We start from the raw sequence: 16877 nt of genomic DNA on the forward strand, positions 1-16877 counted from the left end.
CATTCCAGGAAAAGGGAGTATGCTCAGAAGCAAGGCCCTGTGAAAGGGAGTGGTGAGAAGTTGGCAAGAGCCTAGGGTAGTAAGAAGATGAATTTGTAGGAAATGGTTATTTGGGAGCCACAATTGACAAGATAAACTGGGGCCAACTGTCAAGAACCTGTAGGCCAAACACCCTAAAAACTTTTCTTTAAAAGGTAAGTGGTATTTAAACCTACTTCTTAAGCTTCCTTGAATAAGAAAAATAGGAAAGTGAGTACAAACTAGCATACTGTTAACGATGCTTAAGTGAGATTTTTTTTTTTTTGAGACAAAGTCTTGCTGTGTAGCCCAGGCTGGAGTGCAGTGGTGCGATCTCGGCTCACTGCAACCTCCACCTCCCAGGTTCAAGCGATTCTCCTGCCTCAGCCTCCTGAGTAGCTGGGATTACAGGTATGCACCACCATGTCTTGCTGATTTTTGTATTCTTAGTAAAGAGTGGGTTTTGCCATGTTGGCCAGACTGGTCTTAAACTCCTGACCTCAGGTGATCCACCCGCCTTGGCCTCCCAAAGTGTTGGGATTACAGGTGTGAGCCACCTTGCCTGGCCTTAAGTGAGAATATTTTGAAATGCTGAAGTTACTAAGAAAATAATTTGTCAGCTAGAAAAAAAGAAGTGAAACCTTCTTTGCTTTGAAACAGTGAAAATATTTTCAGAAAGGCAGGAATTTAACTTCGTCCAAGTGTTCATGTAGTTGCCACTGCTTTACTACCTTAATACCAAAGAGCAGCTCAAATTTGGTACTTTTTGTTCAAGGCCCACATATTGCATACATGCTCCACATCTCATCTATTAATAAGATTCTTGTCTTGCTCCTTGTTTTCTTTATTGTAAATTTGAGCTTCTCAATGGCATTCCTCCTCTTAATGCTAATAATGTTCTAGTAAGCAGTCTTGAAAAAGTGAAAGAAATCTTAGATTTCTTAGCAGATGAAAAAACGAGAAAAACATTCCCTCTTGCAGATTCTATTCTATGTCATGAAATTATCTTTGCCGCTCTTATTTCTAAAAAGGGAATCTTATAAGATACACAGTTTTTGAACACCACCCTTATAATCTGTGTATGAAACCATTAACAGCTAAAAAATCTGTAATTCTGAATGACTATCTTTGTTAATAAACTGTTGCCTTAGTAATAATTTTTAATTAACATTTGTTTAATGAAAATTATAAATACTTAAAAATTTTCTTTTTTATGAAACAGAATGGGCATTGGGACTTGTATCATCCTTCACACAGAGAAAATAAATAAAATCTATGATTCTGTCAGAATATCACTACCTAATAGTTAACAGTGTAATATCTCATTTGGGCAAGATTCATCATTAGATATGAAAGCCATTGATTATAAGGTTATTGAGGAACAGACATTCACACGGCCTCAAAGACTCACCCCAAAGTTAGTTTGCTAATTATCAATGAAAATGTATGCCCTTAAAATAATGAGATCTGGCAGTCATCAAATTAAATAAGGTATATAATCCTGAGAGTGTCTCCTTAAATTTTGTGTCATCACACTTGATTCACTGGGGTGAATCAGGTCTGGGGCATGGCTAGATACTCTTCAAAGCTTCCAGGCGATGCTGATGCTGCTAGTTCAAAGACCATGCTTTGAGTAGCAAGGCTATAAAGGACAATTTAAGTAATTGGGGAAATCTTAGTATGGACAATGTTGAATGATATTACTGACTTAATGTTGACTTTCTCTGTAGTGTAGTGGTGGTGTGGCCATACAGGAGAAATTCTCTGTTCACAGGAGATGCATGTTAAGTATTAAACAGGTAAAGTATTATGACATCCGTAACCTTCTCTCAGGTGGTTTGGCAAAAGGGAGGTGGGTTGGTAGGGACACACACAAGCATGCATGCATGTGTACGTGTAGAGAGAGATAAAGTGAGTGCACCTGCAGTTTAATAGATTTTAACAGAGAGTGAATCTAGGTGAGGAGTACACTATTTTTTCAATTTTTTGTGGGCTTGAAATTTTAAAAAATAAATTAGAAATAAATCAATTATAGCTAATAAACAACTAATAAAAACCCAAAACATCCACTACTCTATTGAATTTCTTATTTGAACAGTTTGAAAGTCTGAATCTCATACAGATAAACATCTTGCATTGTATACAAACCACTTGCAAATGTGTGTGTGTGTGTGTATGTAAATAAATGAAATCAAAACAAAAACAAACACCACTCTGCTGAACCAAAGAAGCTCCTCAGGTGCACAGTCTGGAGACAACCAGATAGGGCTCTAGGCTATGCATCTTCAAAAAAAGAAGGTAAGCTCTTCTTTTTATGTTTAAGACTTTTTTGTGGGAGTTTTGGGGAATCCAAAGTAGAAAATAAAAGGAAAACAAAACAAAAGAAATAAAATCTGTAAGTCTAATAAGCACCTTTTCAATTTTCTATTTAACAACAGGTAACAACTGGTTTAATTTACTGATTTCTTGTTACCAGTTCAGAATTTTATCATCAACCTTTTAGCTTAAGTGATACAACTTTAAACTGATCCTTACAACTTTCCTATAGATAAAAAAATTCATATTTCTTTTGCAGAGAACAAGTTGAGGCCTGTCGAGAGACATGAACAAAAGTCATGAAAGGAAGGTAGTAATGACATAATCAGGAGGAAAGAAGTAGACTTCAGGCTTCTATTTTGCTGCTATAAATAACTTATGTGTAGAATCAGTCAATATAGCTTAAATCATAGGAATCTGGCTTCTATATTTCTTACTCATTTTGATTTTTCCCCAAACAGCAAACCTGCTAAAGATGTTAAAGGAATAAAATCCAACATCATAATTCATTCTTTTGCTGATTTCTTTTCTATCTCATATCTGGCTATTAACACACGGAAATACCTTACCAGATGACTGCCCAGTTACATTAGGTAGTTTAATGAAAACCAGGAGTTAAGTGGCTACATGAGTTTTATCTAATAAAAGTATTTCATGCCTACAATCTCTGTACAGTAATCATTTTTTAATATTAATGAAATTTGGGGCTATTCTTACACAGGGAAATGAACTGACACTGCATTAAATGTTAAGAGTTTTGGTGAATACTACAGGAATAGTTATGAATAAACATATGTCTACATGGGCATACACAGTCACAAAATGAATTAAAAACAGAATAGGCAAAAAATAACATCGTATCTTTAAAACAAATCTTTTATATTCAAGCTACATATGACAGAATAAACGTCATAGCATATTTGGACCTATGTTTAACATTAAAAATGCAAAAGAGAAAATACTAAATATATAGCAGTTAGTTACAAAACTTTGGGCAACTCAGTATGTGCTAAGCACTTTATATACCCTGTTTCATTTAATTCTCGCACTAATGCTCTTCTAGGGTATTGTCATTCCTAATCTGTGGATGAAGAAATTAAAGTTCAAAGAGTTAAATAACCTGGCTAAGGTTACAGCGAGTGGGTAAGCACTTAAAGCCACACTGAAACCCAATTTAACAACAAAGCCCATGTTTTTAACCATGAAGATATACTAACCAGAAAGCCATATTTTAGCTAGAAATTCTGGCTTTATCTCAATTAATCTTACAAGCCAACTGATAAAAACAAGCAAAATTGAATCACTTTTGGTTTTCTCTTCCTCCACTTCCTCTGGTAATTTTTTTTTTTTTTTGGTAATGCTAATAAGTAGCAATTATAGCTAAAATTTAAAACAATTTTTAGGGTTATAAAAACTGTTTTAAGACAAAAGGAGGCTAGATAACCTACAAACTAGATGATTAACTATCAAATAATTAAGATCATAATTCACACTAAAGAAAATACATTTAAAGGAACTAAGTTCATTGAGTCAGGTCAAATCATCAGCTCTGAATTGCCTTTTATCTGTGTAATGTTTACAATTTATAGAGAAAAATAAAAAAGCCACAAGAATGTCTCCAAATAGAAAAAAATAATTAGCCAGGCATGTTGGAGCACGCTTGTCCTAGCTACTCAGGAGGCTGATGTGGGAGGATTACTTGAGCTCAGGAGTTCAAGGTTGCAGTGAGTTATCATCATGCCACTGCACTCCAGCCTAGGCAAATGAGAGAGATTCTGTCTGTTAAAAGAAAAAAAGGAAAGAAAGAAAAATAAATTAAAGTAGTAGCATACTAGCCTTGATTGTTTCTTCAGATACTTGGTTCTGTAATGCTTTTAAAGCTTCATCTTTCTTCATATTTTCCTTTTCCATTTCCTAAAAACAGTAAGAAAAGTATGCAAATAAACATTTTAGCATTAGTAACAGGCTGTTAACTGATTTGATTAGATTTAAAGGCAAGTTATAGAGACATAAAATATTAGTCAACTTCTAAATAGCACTTTTATAAGGATGATTTTACCCCTTTGCTTTCTGTCAAGAGTCTATCTAGTGATTCAAGATGATGTTGTTTGCATATTATATCTTGTTGCAACATGGACATAGTCTTTTCTTGTTCTTTAAATTGTTGGTCCTTTTTCTCTAGTTGAACTTCAAGCTAAACATGAAAACAGAATTTTCATATTAAATATTTTAAAATTTTGAAACATTTTAAATATTAAATACATGTGAAACTATAATTGAAATTACATAGATTTTTGTATTTTGCCAAATTGTCTTCAGCTTCTCTCTTTTTAAGGAAGAAATGAAATCATTTGCATGAACAGACATTTCTCAAAAGAAGACATACATGTGGACAACAAACATACAAAAAAAAAAAGCTCAACATTGCTGATCGCTCAAGAAATGCAAATCGAAACCACAATGAGATACCATCTCATGCCAGTCAGAATGGCAATTATTAAAAAGTCAAAAAACAAACAGATGCTGGAGAGGTTGCGGAGAAAAGGAACACTTTTACATTGCTGATGGGAGTGTAAATTAGTTCAACCATTGCGGAAGGCAGTGTGGCATTTCCTCAAAGACCTAGAGGCAGAAACGCAATTTGACCCAGCAATCCCATTATGGGGTATATACCCAAAGGAATGTAAATCATTCTATTATAAAAATACATGCATGTGTATGTTCATTGCAGCACTATTCACAATAGAAAAGACATGGAATCAACCTAAATGTCCATCAGTGATAGACTGGATAAAGAAAATGTGGTACATACATACTATGGAATACTATGCAGCCATAAAGAGGAACGAGATCATTTCCTTTACAGGGACACGAATGAAGTTGGAAGACATTATCCTCAGCAAACTAACACAGGAACAGAAAACCAAATACTGCATGTTCTCACTTATAAGTGGGAGCTGAATGATGAGAACACACGAACACATGGGGAGGAACAACATATACTGAGGCCTATAGGGGAGTGGGATGGGAGAGAGGGAGCATCAGGAAGAATAGCTAATGGATGCTGGGCTCAATACCTAAGTGATGGGATGATCTGTGCAGCAAACCACCATGGCACATGTTTACCTATGTAACAAACCTGCACCTCCTGTACGTGTACCCCTGAACTTAATGGCTGAAGAAAAAAAGGCAAAATGTAGAAACTAAGAATATAGACCCCTTTACCCCTCCCCCTTTACACTGTAGTTGTCACATGTATTATATCAACATACCTCATCAGTAAATGTTATAATTTCTTCTTTCAACTGCCATAGATATTATAAAAATCCTATATTTACCAAATATTTACTGTTTTTGTTGTTCTTCCTTTATTCCTGAGGTCCCAAGCTTCTCTCAGGTATTTTTTTTCCGTGAGGAACTTTCTTTAGCATCTCTTTTAGAACAAGTCTGCTGGTGACAAATTCTCTATGCTGTCCTTCATCTGTCTTTATTTTACCTTCATTCCTAGAGAGTATTTTTGTTGGACATAAAATAGATTGACAGCTTTTTTCTCTTTCAGCATTTAAAAAATGTTGTTCCATCTTCTTATGTCCATAGTTTTTGATGAGATATCTGCAGTAATTTTAACATTTGTTCCCTTATATGCAGTGTCATTTATCTCTGGGTGCTTTCAAAGTTTTTTGTTTTAGTTTTTGGCAAGGATGTTGATGTGTCTAGAAGTAGTTCTCTTTGATTTTTTTAAATTTGTAAATTTATTTCCTTCATCAAATTTGTGAAGTTTTCAGACATTATTCCTTCAAATATTTTCCTGCACTAATCTCATTCTCTCCTTTGACTCTGAAGACAAGAATATCAGATCTTCCGATAGGTCCTTCCCCATATATCCCTGCGGCTTTGTTCAATATTTTTATAAATCTTTCTTTTCTTTGAAAAAAACATTTTTTCTCTGTTGCTCAGACTGAATAATATCTATTAATCTACATTCAAGTTCACTGTCTTTTTCCTCTTGTCTGCTCCATTCTTCTGTTAAGCTCATCTAAATTACAGCAGCCCCGTGGTATTCGTGGTTTCACTTTCCACAGTTCAGTTACCTGCAGTCAACCCTGGTCTGAAAATACTAAATGGAAAATTCCACGAATAAACAATTCATATGTTTTGAATTGCAGTTCTGAGTAGTGTGATGAAATCTCATGACGTCCCACTATGTCCAGCTCTGGACAAGAATGATCCGTTTTCCATGCTGTATAAGCTACCTGCTCGTTAGTCACTTAGTAGCCATCTTGGTTATCAGATCAACTGCCATGGTATCATAGTGCTTATGTTCAAGGAACTCTTATTTTATTTAATAATGGCCCCAAAGCAAAAGAGTAGTGATGCTATCTGGATGCAGATCCAATTTAGATATGTCAAAGAGAAGACATAGCATGCTTCCTTTAAGTGAAAAGGTGAAGGTTCTTGACTTAATAAGGAAAGAAAAAAACTGCCTGCTGAGGTTGCTAAGATCTACAATAAAGAACAAATCTATCCATGAAATTGTGAAGAAAAATAAATTCATGCAAGTATGGCAGTTGTACCTCAAACTACAAAAGTTACAACCACAATGCATAAATGCTCAGTTAAAATAGAAAAGGCATTAAATTTGTAGGTGGAAGGCATTAACAGAAAACATGTTCCAACTGACTGCAATGTGTTGCACCAGAAAATATTGAGTATATATTAAGACTTCAGCAAGGATCCCCTGAAACAAGTGACACCAAGTCATTTACTGCAAATAAGGGATGATTACACAGATTCAAGAATAGGTTTAGATTGAAAAATATTAAAATTACTGGAGAAGCTGTGTCTGCTGATGAAGCAGCTGCTGTCACATTTCCAGCAGAGATGAAGAAGCTAAGGAGAAAAGATACCATCCAAAGCAAGTCTTCAATTGCAGCGAAACTAGGCTGTTCTCAAAGAAGATGCCTCACAGAACCTACATTCATAAAAGTGCAAAGGAGGCTGGGCGAAGTGGCTCACGCCTGTAGCCCCAGCACATTGGGAGGCTGAGCCAGGCGGATCACGAGGTCAGGAGTTTGACATCAGCCTGACCAACATGGTGAAACCCCGTCTCTACTAAAAATACAAAAATTAGCCAGGTTTGGTGGCATGCACCTGTAATCCCAGCTACTCAGGCGACTGAGGCAGGAGAATCACTTGAACCCAGGAGGCAGAGACTGCACTGAGCTGAGATCATGCCATTGCACTTCAGCCTGGCTGACAGAGCGAGACTCTGTCTCAAAAAAAAAAAAAAAAAAAAAAAAGTGCAAAGGAGGCACTAGGGCATAAGAGGGAGAACACACTTTTATGAGAACAAGTTTTCACATAACTTTTATGACAGTATTTTGTTATAATTGGTCGATTTTATTAGAATTGTTGCTAATCTTTTACTGTGTCTAATTTATAAATTAAGCTTTATAATAGGTATGTATAGGAAAAAATATATAAGGTTCAGTACTATCTGTGGTTTCAGGCATCCACTGAAGGTCTTGGGATGTCTCTCCCATGGATAAGCAGGGACTACTGTATCTATTTTTTTTTACTGTGTCTTGCATTTTTGGTCTCACATTTTCTTTTCTACTTTTAACCCAAGGTCAAGAGTGCTTCTATTATTCTGCTTTTTCCTCTCAATCAGTCTTCAAGCAACTGATATTTTTAGGGAAATGGAGTCTACAGAATTACTCTTACTTTAATAATGTCAAAAATAATGATTACAGCTGAAACAGAAGGCATACTATATTCTGTTAAAGCACTGAAAAAATATTCAGAAAGATTGGGATTCTAATTACAGCTCTTGCTACTAACTTTTGTGTATCTTTGTGTCCTCATCTACAAAATAAAAAATGCTGGGGCTAGTAATGTTTAAGTTTCTTTTCAGCACTCATATTCTAAATATGTATTACTTACTCTTTCAATCTGCTTTTCCATTTCTTTATGCTGTTCCAAGTGAATTTTCTTTGCTTTTTCAAAGGCTAAACAAATTTTCTCATGTTCTGTATTAATATTGGTTTCTAGACTCCTTATCTTTTCATTCTTTTCCTAGAAACACAAAACACTTTAAAGGAGTATAATTGATTTGGGAGGCCAAGGCAGGCAGATCGCTTGAATCCAGGAGTTCAAGACCAGCCTGGGAAACACAGCGAGACCCCGTCTCTATGAAAAACACAAAAAATTAGCTAAGTAGGTGTGGTGGCATGCGCCTGTGGTCATAGCTTCTGGGGACGCTCAGGAGGAAGCCTGGGAGGCCACGGCTGTAGTGAGCCATGATTGTGCCACTGCATGCAGCCTGAACCACAGAGTGAGACTTTGTCTCAAAAAAAAAGTATAATTGAAAAGCAGTTTTACATAAAAGTACATTAGTCAACCATTAAATATGTCATATTCCATTCTTTAAAGAACCACAGTAGTTTATACTTCAAACTTTAACAAAATGGCTAAAAATGCTTTATCAAGATGAGAAGATTAAACTATTTTAAATATCAAGAAGCATATCAAAGAACTACCATTATCTTCAATCCTATTAGGATAAAAATGAGAAAACAGACAGGTGCGGTGGCTCACGCCTGTAATTCCAACACTTTGGAAGGCTGAGGCGGGCGGATCACGAAGTCAGGAGATTGAGACCATCCTGGCTAACACGGTGAAACCTGTCTCTACTAAAAATACAAAAAAAATTAGCCGGGCGTGGTGGTGGGCGCCTGTAGTCCCAGCTACTCGGGAGGCTGAGGCAGGAGAATGGTGTGAACCCAGGAGGCAGAGCTTGCAGTGAGCCGAGATCGCACCAGTGCACTCCAGCCTGGGTGACAGAGTGAGACTCCGTCTCAAAAAAAAAAAAAAAAAAAAATGAGAAACCTTGGATAACTTGCCATATAAGCCTATTAACTTAAAAATATAAACAAGAAATGATCAGAAGAGTTTAGTAGAATTTATACTTTCCTATATATTTTATAATAATGATGTTAAAACAAATGTGCTGTCACAAATTAAGTGCCTAAAAATCACAGTAAATTTGTAGCAACAAAGATAAGTTTTACCATAAGCTCCTGTTCTAGTTCTGCATTTTTTGCAGCAATAGAGGAATAAGCAACTATCTTTTCTTCCAGCTGTTTCTCAAGAGTTAAAAGTTGAGAACATTTCTTTGTCATCTGAAAACACATTGAAATAAATGTAAAATTATTTTTTAAAGGTAATGATTTTGCATTCTAAGATCAAACACCTGCTCCTCTTTTCAAAGTTCAAATACATTGTGTCTAGGTAAATTGGGCAAACTTACAGTTATAAACATTTAGGATGCAAAGTGAATAACTTTTTAACCCACATAATTATAAGTATTTTAAAAAATAAGTGAGAATTAAGAGGAAAAACAAATAGTGAAAACAAAGGATCACTTCTATCTATGTAAAACATAAGTAATTTAATTCAGACCCCTATATCCAAAAAGGACAATACCCTAATCTATTTTTAAGTAGCTGTTAAAGACTGAAATAAGTACAATAAAATGTTATCAGCAGTTATTTCTGGTGGTAGAATTATCAATGGTTCATTTTCTTCTTTTTCCCCTTTTATATTAACAAGACTGTACTATTTTTGTAATTTAAAAAACTTATTAATCCCAGTATTTGGCAATTTCCTAAGTAAATTGATAGCTATAATTATAAACTATCTAAATCTCCATCTTCATTATTAACATAAGTTCCTATCTTACAGTTCTTTTCCTCAGCCTTGGCTATCGACTTTAAGCTATCGACATCTATAGGTATTTAAAAAGTGTACCTATAGATGACTGCAGCCTCTGGTTTGAAGATTGAGTATAAGATACACACATGTGGTCCTGGTCCACAATTACCTAATGAGGCACCCTTATCCTGTCCTCAGTGAAAATGAAGACAAGATATTCACAAAACACTCATTATCCCCTTTTCAGAATGTAATTCCTTGCGTAGTTGTTTCAGGTTTACATGCAGTTGTTTAAAAATACAGATTCTTTAAACAGCAGAAATACACAAAAAATAAAAATACAGATTCCGGCTAGGTGTGGTGGCTCACATCGGTAATCCCAGCATTTTGGGATACTGAGGTGGGGATCACCTGAGACCACGAGTTCGAGACCAGCCTGGGCAACACAGCGACTGTCTCTACAAATAAAAAATAAAAAAAATTAGCTGGACATAGTGACACATGCCTGCAGTCTCAAATACTTGGAAGACTGAGGCAGGAGAATGGCTTGAGCCTAGAAGTTCAAAGTTACAGTAAGCTATGTGATCACACCACCACACTCCAGACTGGCCAACAGAGCAAGACCCTGTCTCTAAGAAAAAAAAAAAAAAAGCGGACTCTTGTGCCCGTATATACTGAATCAGAAATTGCTGGAACAGGACCCAGAAATATGCATATTAAACAGACTTCCTAGGTGGTTTGGGGTTTGCTAAAATTTGAAATCCTTTATTATCACTCCTTTTCTTCCAACAGCATAATCCAAAGTCTTTACTTATAAATGTATATTAACCATATTAACTTATACTATGGAAGAAATAATAGGCTGCAATGCAGTATTATTTCCACCAAATTTGAGACCTTTTACCTACTACAGAGTTTTTCCTACTTTTAATAACTTTATCTTTTAATAAGTTAAAATACAAAGGTTTCCAAATATAATTTTAAAACAATTTATAACTTATGTGGTACCATTTTTAAAAACTTTAAATCTGGATGTAAACATATAATTTTTATAAAACCCTAAAATAATACCTTTTGTTCTAGTTCAAAAATTAACATATTACCAAGCTAATTCCAAGCTTACTTCACTTTCCAGTTTGCTGGAGTTTGAAGCTTTCTCTAGCAGCTCCTCTTGAATCAGCTGAAACTGACTAGTTCTGTGAGCCATGTTAACCCTCAAATCAGAATTTTCAGCTTCTATTTGTATCAGCTTAGTACGTAGTTCTTCTATTCCAGTAACAAGTCTTTGCCTCTCTTTTTCATATTGCTTGTTCATAGTATGTTGATTTTGATCTTTTACGCTTTCTGCTAATAAACATAAAAGGGCTAATAAACATAAAAGGAAAATTGTTCTGAATAGGACTTCAAGAATAAAAACCTACTTAAATAGTTGAAAGATTTAGTCATAAACAAAGTTTAGTTTCTGATCTAAAGAGTACTAAAAGGGACAGAGAATGAGACATTCATTAAGGAAATCAAGGAATAAGTAATGTGCTCTCTAAATTAAATACATAACAAAGAGGAAAAAAGTTCTGAATCACTCATTTTTCTAGGTAGCTAAGATTATTCCTTTGTACCAGAAATGTAAGAATCCTTCTCCACCTTTTAAATTCCATTTTTTAATAGAAATCATAGTAAAAAAATTTTTTTAAGTTGCCCTGTTTCCTTAAACTGAAGGTAATCATAAAATTTATTTGGACAATTTGAGATCATTAAGAACATTTTTATGTACTGCACATAGAAGCAGGTTCAAAAGCTCTAAAGAGTGAATCCTTCCTGATCTCATTGTCTTTCTCTCCAAACTAGCTAATGAGAATTCAGTGATGCTTTAAAAAAAAAATTACTGAGGGTAGCCAGGCACAGTGGCACCCGTTATCTGAGCTATTCAACAGGCTGAGGTGTGAGGATCACTTGAGCCCAATTCAAGACCATCCTGGGCAACATGGCAAGATCCTGTCTCAAAAAAATTACTGAGGGTTATCAGAGGTAGTTACTTGACCATGCCCCTTCTCCACTATAAACATACATATCTCCCACTCCAAGGTAAGTAAGCCTTCAGGAGTGCTTTTAAAAAGCATAATGTAGATGATTACATGAGAACACACACAGATGTGGAAACAAGAAAAGATACACTTTGCCTTCAAGATTTGCATAAGTAGCCATTTCTCATAAATTCTCTACATCCATAATATTTCACTTTCTAGGCTGTCTACCTTTTATTGGCTCTGTTCTTGATGTAAGAGAATCTATAACATATTATATTTATTACCACCTCTAATTACTAGTATTCCCAACTTGGAACATTCACCAAGATAGATCATATGCTGGCCAATAAACCAAATCTCAAAGCACTCTTAAAAATGAAGTCCTATAGAGTATGTTCTCTGATCATCATGAATGACACAAAAATATCTGGAAAAACCTCCAAATATTTGGAAATAAAACACACACAGCCTATGAGTCAAAGAGGAAATCACAAGAGATAACTATTTTGAACTGAATGAAAATGAAAATACAACACATTAAAAAAAGTAGTGGAATACACCCAAAGCACCGCTTAAAGGGAGTTTCTATCCTTAAATACTTAGATGAGAAAAGGAAAGAGGTCTAAAATCAATAATCTAAACTTTTCTTAAAAGTTAAGAAAAGTTTTGTGGTTTTTTTTGTAAAAAAAAAAAAAGAGAGAGAAAATTAAGCCTAAAAGTTAACTGGGAAAAAGTACAAAGGATCCTGGTGGAGATGTCATTATGTCTTGACTGTGGTGATGGTAACAAGAGTTAAACATTAAAACACAAACACCTGACAAAACGTATCAAACTGTATATTAAAATGGGTGCATCTTAACTGCAGGGGTCCCCAACCCCTGGGCCACGGACTGGTACCAGTCCATGGCCCATTAGGAACCGGGCCACGTAGTAGGAGGTGAGTGGCAGGCAAATGAGCAAAGCTTCATCTGTAGTTACACCCACTCCCAATCGCTCACATTACTGCTGGAGCTCTACCTCCTGTCAGATTAGTGACAGCATTAGATTCCCATAGGAACACAAACCCTATTATGAACTGCACATGCACAGGATCTAGACTGTTCACTCCTTATGAGAATCTAATGCCTGATTCTCTGGGGGTCTCCCATGACCCCCAGATGGAACCTTCTAGTTGCAGGGAAACAAGGTCAGGGCTCCCACTGATTCTACATTACGATAAGTTGTATAATTATTTCAACATCAATGTGATAATAATATAAATAAAGTGCACAATAAATGTCATGCGTTTGAATCATCCTGAAACCAACCCTGACGCTGCCCCTGGTCCATGGAAAAAATATCTTTCACAAAACCAGTCCCTGGTGCCAAAAAGGTTGGGGACCACTGTCTTATTGGATATCAATTTTACTTCATTAAAGAATGATACAAAGTCTAATAATTCTGAAATAACTTTTGCTGTCTTATCAGACCACAACTAGTAACAGATTATCAAGTATGTTTGATAATAGAAACCAAACAGTTGATAAATTTGTTCTTTAAAAACTACCATCTGAGAACACATGGAAACATAGAGGGGAACAACACACACTGGGGTCTATCAGAGGGTGGAAGGAGGGAGTGGATCAGGAAAAATAATTAAGGGGTACTAGGCTTAATACCTGGGTGATGAAATAATCTGTAAAACAAACCTCCACGACACAAGCTTACCTATGAACAACTCTGCACATGTATCCCTGAACTTAAGTTAAATTAAAAAAAAATTTAAATAAAAGTTTTTTTAAAAAAACTATCATCCAAAACTCTGAATATAATTTATTAAAATAACTCAATATACTTACCTACTTGATGACCACCTAGCTTTACAGGTTCTGTTTCTAAACTACTTAATTTGCTACTTTCTTGGCTGTCATTACAAGTAATAAGACTCTGAGATAACTGATTTGCAGTCAGGTTTGCATGAAGCTTTTGAATTTCTGCCTCTTTTATTGCAAGCTTAATTCTGGCACAAAAGAAAAGAAGGGAAAAATTATTAGAAAGATTCTATAAAAAAAATCTCATACTGTACTATTTTTCACCTTTCAAGTTGATTAAAAAAATTAGAATTCTAGTATTAGTCAACTCTTTAGGCAGGATATGAAAACTCCTATATACCACTGTAGGATTATAAATTGGCTCAGCCACTTTACAAACTTGATGGCATTTAGTAAAATTGAAAATGTACACTATGACTCAGCAATTTCACTTTTAGGAATATATACTACAGAAACTCTCATATATATGTGTAAGAAAACATGTATAAGGATGTCCTTTGCAGCACTGTTTGTAATAGAAAATAGACACAAGATACCGATAAAGGAACAAATAAATTATGACATTGTTATAGGACAGAATCCTATACAGCTATTAAAAGTAACTACACAAATCCATTTGTTAATCTACTCTATCTCAATATGAATGAATTTTTTAAATACTGCTGAGTGAAAAAGCAAAACTGCACACAGTATACAGTACATTTATATTTGTGTACATGTGTATAAACATACAAAAATGAATAGAGAAATATATATTCAATTCATGATTGTGGATACTTAGGGGAAAAATGGGACTAGTCATAAGGATCAAAGGGCATTATTCCTCCTGTAATGTTTTATTTTTTATTTAGAGAAACAGATTTAAAACAAATACCACAAATTTTAAGGAGAATCAATCCTGGTTAAGAAGTTTCAATTCTTAGTTGTGGAACCACAGATACCTGTTATAATATCCTCTGAGTTTCTCTGTATATTTTTTAAATACCTCAATTAAGGGTCTTTTTTTTTTTTTTTTTTTTTTAATGGAGTCTCACTCTGTTGCTCAGGCTGGAGTGCAGTGGCACTATCTCGGCTCACTGCAACCTCCGCCTCCCGGGTTCAAGTGATTCTCCTGCCTCAGCCTCCCAAGTAGTGGGGATTACAGGTGCATGCCACCACCATGCCTGGCTAATTTTTGTATTTTTAGTAGAGACGAGGTTTCACCATGTTGGTCAGGCTGGTCTCGAACTCCTGACCTCGTGATCCACCTGCCTCAGCCTCCCAAAGTGTTGGGATTACAGGCATGAGCCACCATGCCCGGTCAATTAAGGGTCTTAATTACCAATAAAAAACAATCTATTTGCTACAACTGCAGAATCTGAAAATTGTACCTCAATTCCGAAATCACCAATTTATTTGCCTCACAGCAGCTAATGCAACGGTCTTCCTTGTTTGAGAAGCTACTCATCTGGTATTTAGAAAGATATGATTTAAAGCCAAATAATTCTCTTTTTAACTGCAAGTTTAAAAACAAACATATGTAAACTTATGTAAATGGGATGCAGTTGCTTTTTTATTCAGAACTTCAAATTTTAAAAACTGTATGAATTTAATGGAAACAACTTAATGTCCATCAATAGGAGAATATATAAATACATTAAGAAATATTAAGATAATTGGAAAACTACAATAGTTAAAAGAAATAAACCTGAGTCACATAAATCAATATGGATACATCTCATAACAATATTGAGTGAAAAACAAATTATAGTGGCAAACAGTATTTTCATAAAAACACTAAGCAACATATATATATATTTCTAGATGCATCTATGTGACAATATTTAAAACATGGATGAGAAGGATACACATGAATTTCAGAATAATTGCCATTTCTGAGGAGAGAGGAAGATAATTGGGATCTGACAAGGCACACAAAGAAGGTTTACCTGTAAAATTTTATTCTAAAAAAACAATAAGACAATATGTGTCCCAAATTTTACAAATATGGTGCTACACTAGCATATGCACCTGTCTGTACGTTTGGATAATACAGAATTTTAAAAGACAGTTATAAAAAGGAGCAAGGTAAGCACTTAATGACTTCTACCTTCAAACTGTAACCAAATCACACCTCCTAGAAGTAGAAAAAAAATCACATTTTCTAATCGTATCATTCTTAGCACTACAAGAAACAAACGATCAAGCATACATTACCACATTCGGAATCATATCTCAAATGATTCTTTTTTTAGAGACAGGGTCTCACTCTGTCACCCAGACTGGAGCTTATGATCATAGAGCTCACCGCAGCCTCAAACTCTTGGACTCAAGCAATCCTCCTACTTCAGCTTCTCGAGTAGCTAGGACCACAGGCATGCGCCACCATGACCAGCTAATTTTTGCATTTTTGTAGAGACAGGGTCTGACTGTATTGCCCAGGCTGGTCTTGAACTCTTGCTTCAAGAGCTCCTCTCACCTTGGCCTACCAAAATGCCGGGATTACAAGCATGAGCCACTGTGCCTGACCATATATGAAATAATTCTTGATACACAAATGAGAATGCCAATTTAAAATTGTTATCTGTATATGATTACTAATTTCAAAAGCAAACAGTATATTAAAAATCCAAGCAAATAAACAGCATCCTGGGAAAGCAGATATCAGAGGAGCTAAGATCTTATGTTCTAGTTTAAATTCTACTACTTACCAGTTGGGCAAGTTATTTACTTTTTTGGGTCTAGGTTTCTTCACCAATAAAATAGTATTGAATTAGATGATTTCTGAGATTTTTTTAGTTCATAATTCCACAGTTCATAATAGTTTAACATTGGTAAGTCTACCATCTAGTCTACCATACATTCATATGTGAAACCAACCATAATATATTTACCTATAGTTTCCCCTGATCTTTCCTTCATTTTACACCTATTGATTACAAATTCCTGAATAGGTTTACTTACCTTCTTCTTAATCTCATTTATATATATGGTCACAAATATAACTCAAAGAGAA

The 16877-nt window shown here is 35.1% G+C and overlaps 1 protein-coding gene across 32 annotated transcripts in view; it reads right to left on the reverse strand.

The window, feature by feature from the left end:
- CCDC18 (coiled-coil domain containing 18) overlaps window positions 1-16877 on the reverse strand; it is a 101594-nt gene that overhangs the window by 55029 nt on the left and 29688 nt on the right. For 9 of the 32 annotated variants that reach the window (XM_063664603.1, XM_063664606.1, XM_063664605.1 and 6 more), the window contains 7 exons: window positions 15253-15377; window positions 13910-14070; window positions 11171-11412; window positions 9405-9515; window positions 8278-8409; window positions 4394-4528; window positions 4171-4248 (listed from right to left, as the gene is read on the reverse strand). In XM_063664603.1, the coding sequence (XP_063520673.1) occupies window positions 4171-4248; window positions 4394-4528; window positions 8278-8409; window positions 9405-9515; window positions 11171-11412; window positions 13910-14070; window positions 15253-15377 (984 nt within the window). The remainder of the gene's footprint in view (window positions 1-4170; window positions 4249-4393; window positions 4529-8277; window positions 8410-9404; window positions 9516-11170; window positions 11413-13909; window positions 14071-15252; window positions 15378-16877) is intronic. The other 23 variants (XM_063664618.1, XM_054475989.2, XM_054476000.2 and 20 more) reach the window with 10 other exon arrangements.

The sequence above is a fragment of the Pongo pygmaeus genome, chromosome 1 (genome assembly GCF_028885625.2).
Source record: "Pongo pygmaeus isolate AG05252 chromosome 1, NHGRI_mPonPyg2-v2.0_pri, whole genome shotgun sequence".
Taxonomy (NCBI): domain Eukaryota; kingdom Metazoa; phylum Chordata; class Mammalia; order Primates; family Hominidae; genus Pongo; species Pongo pygmaeus.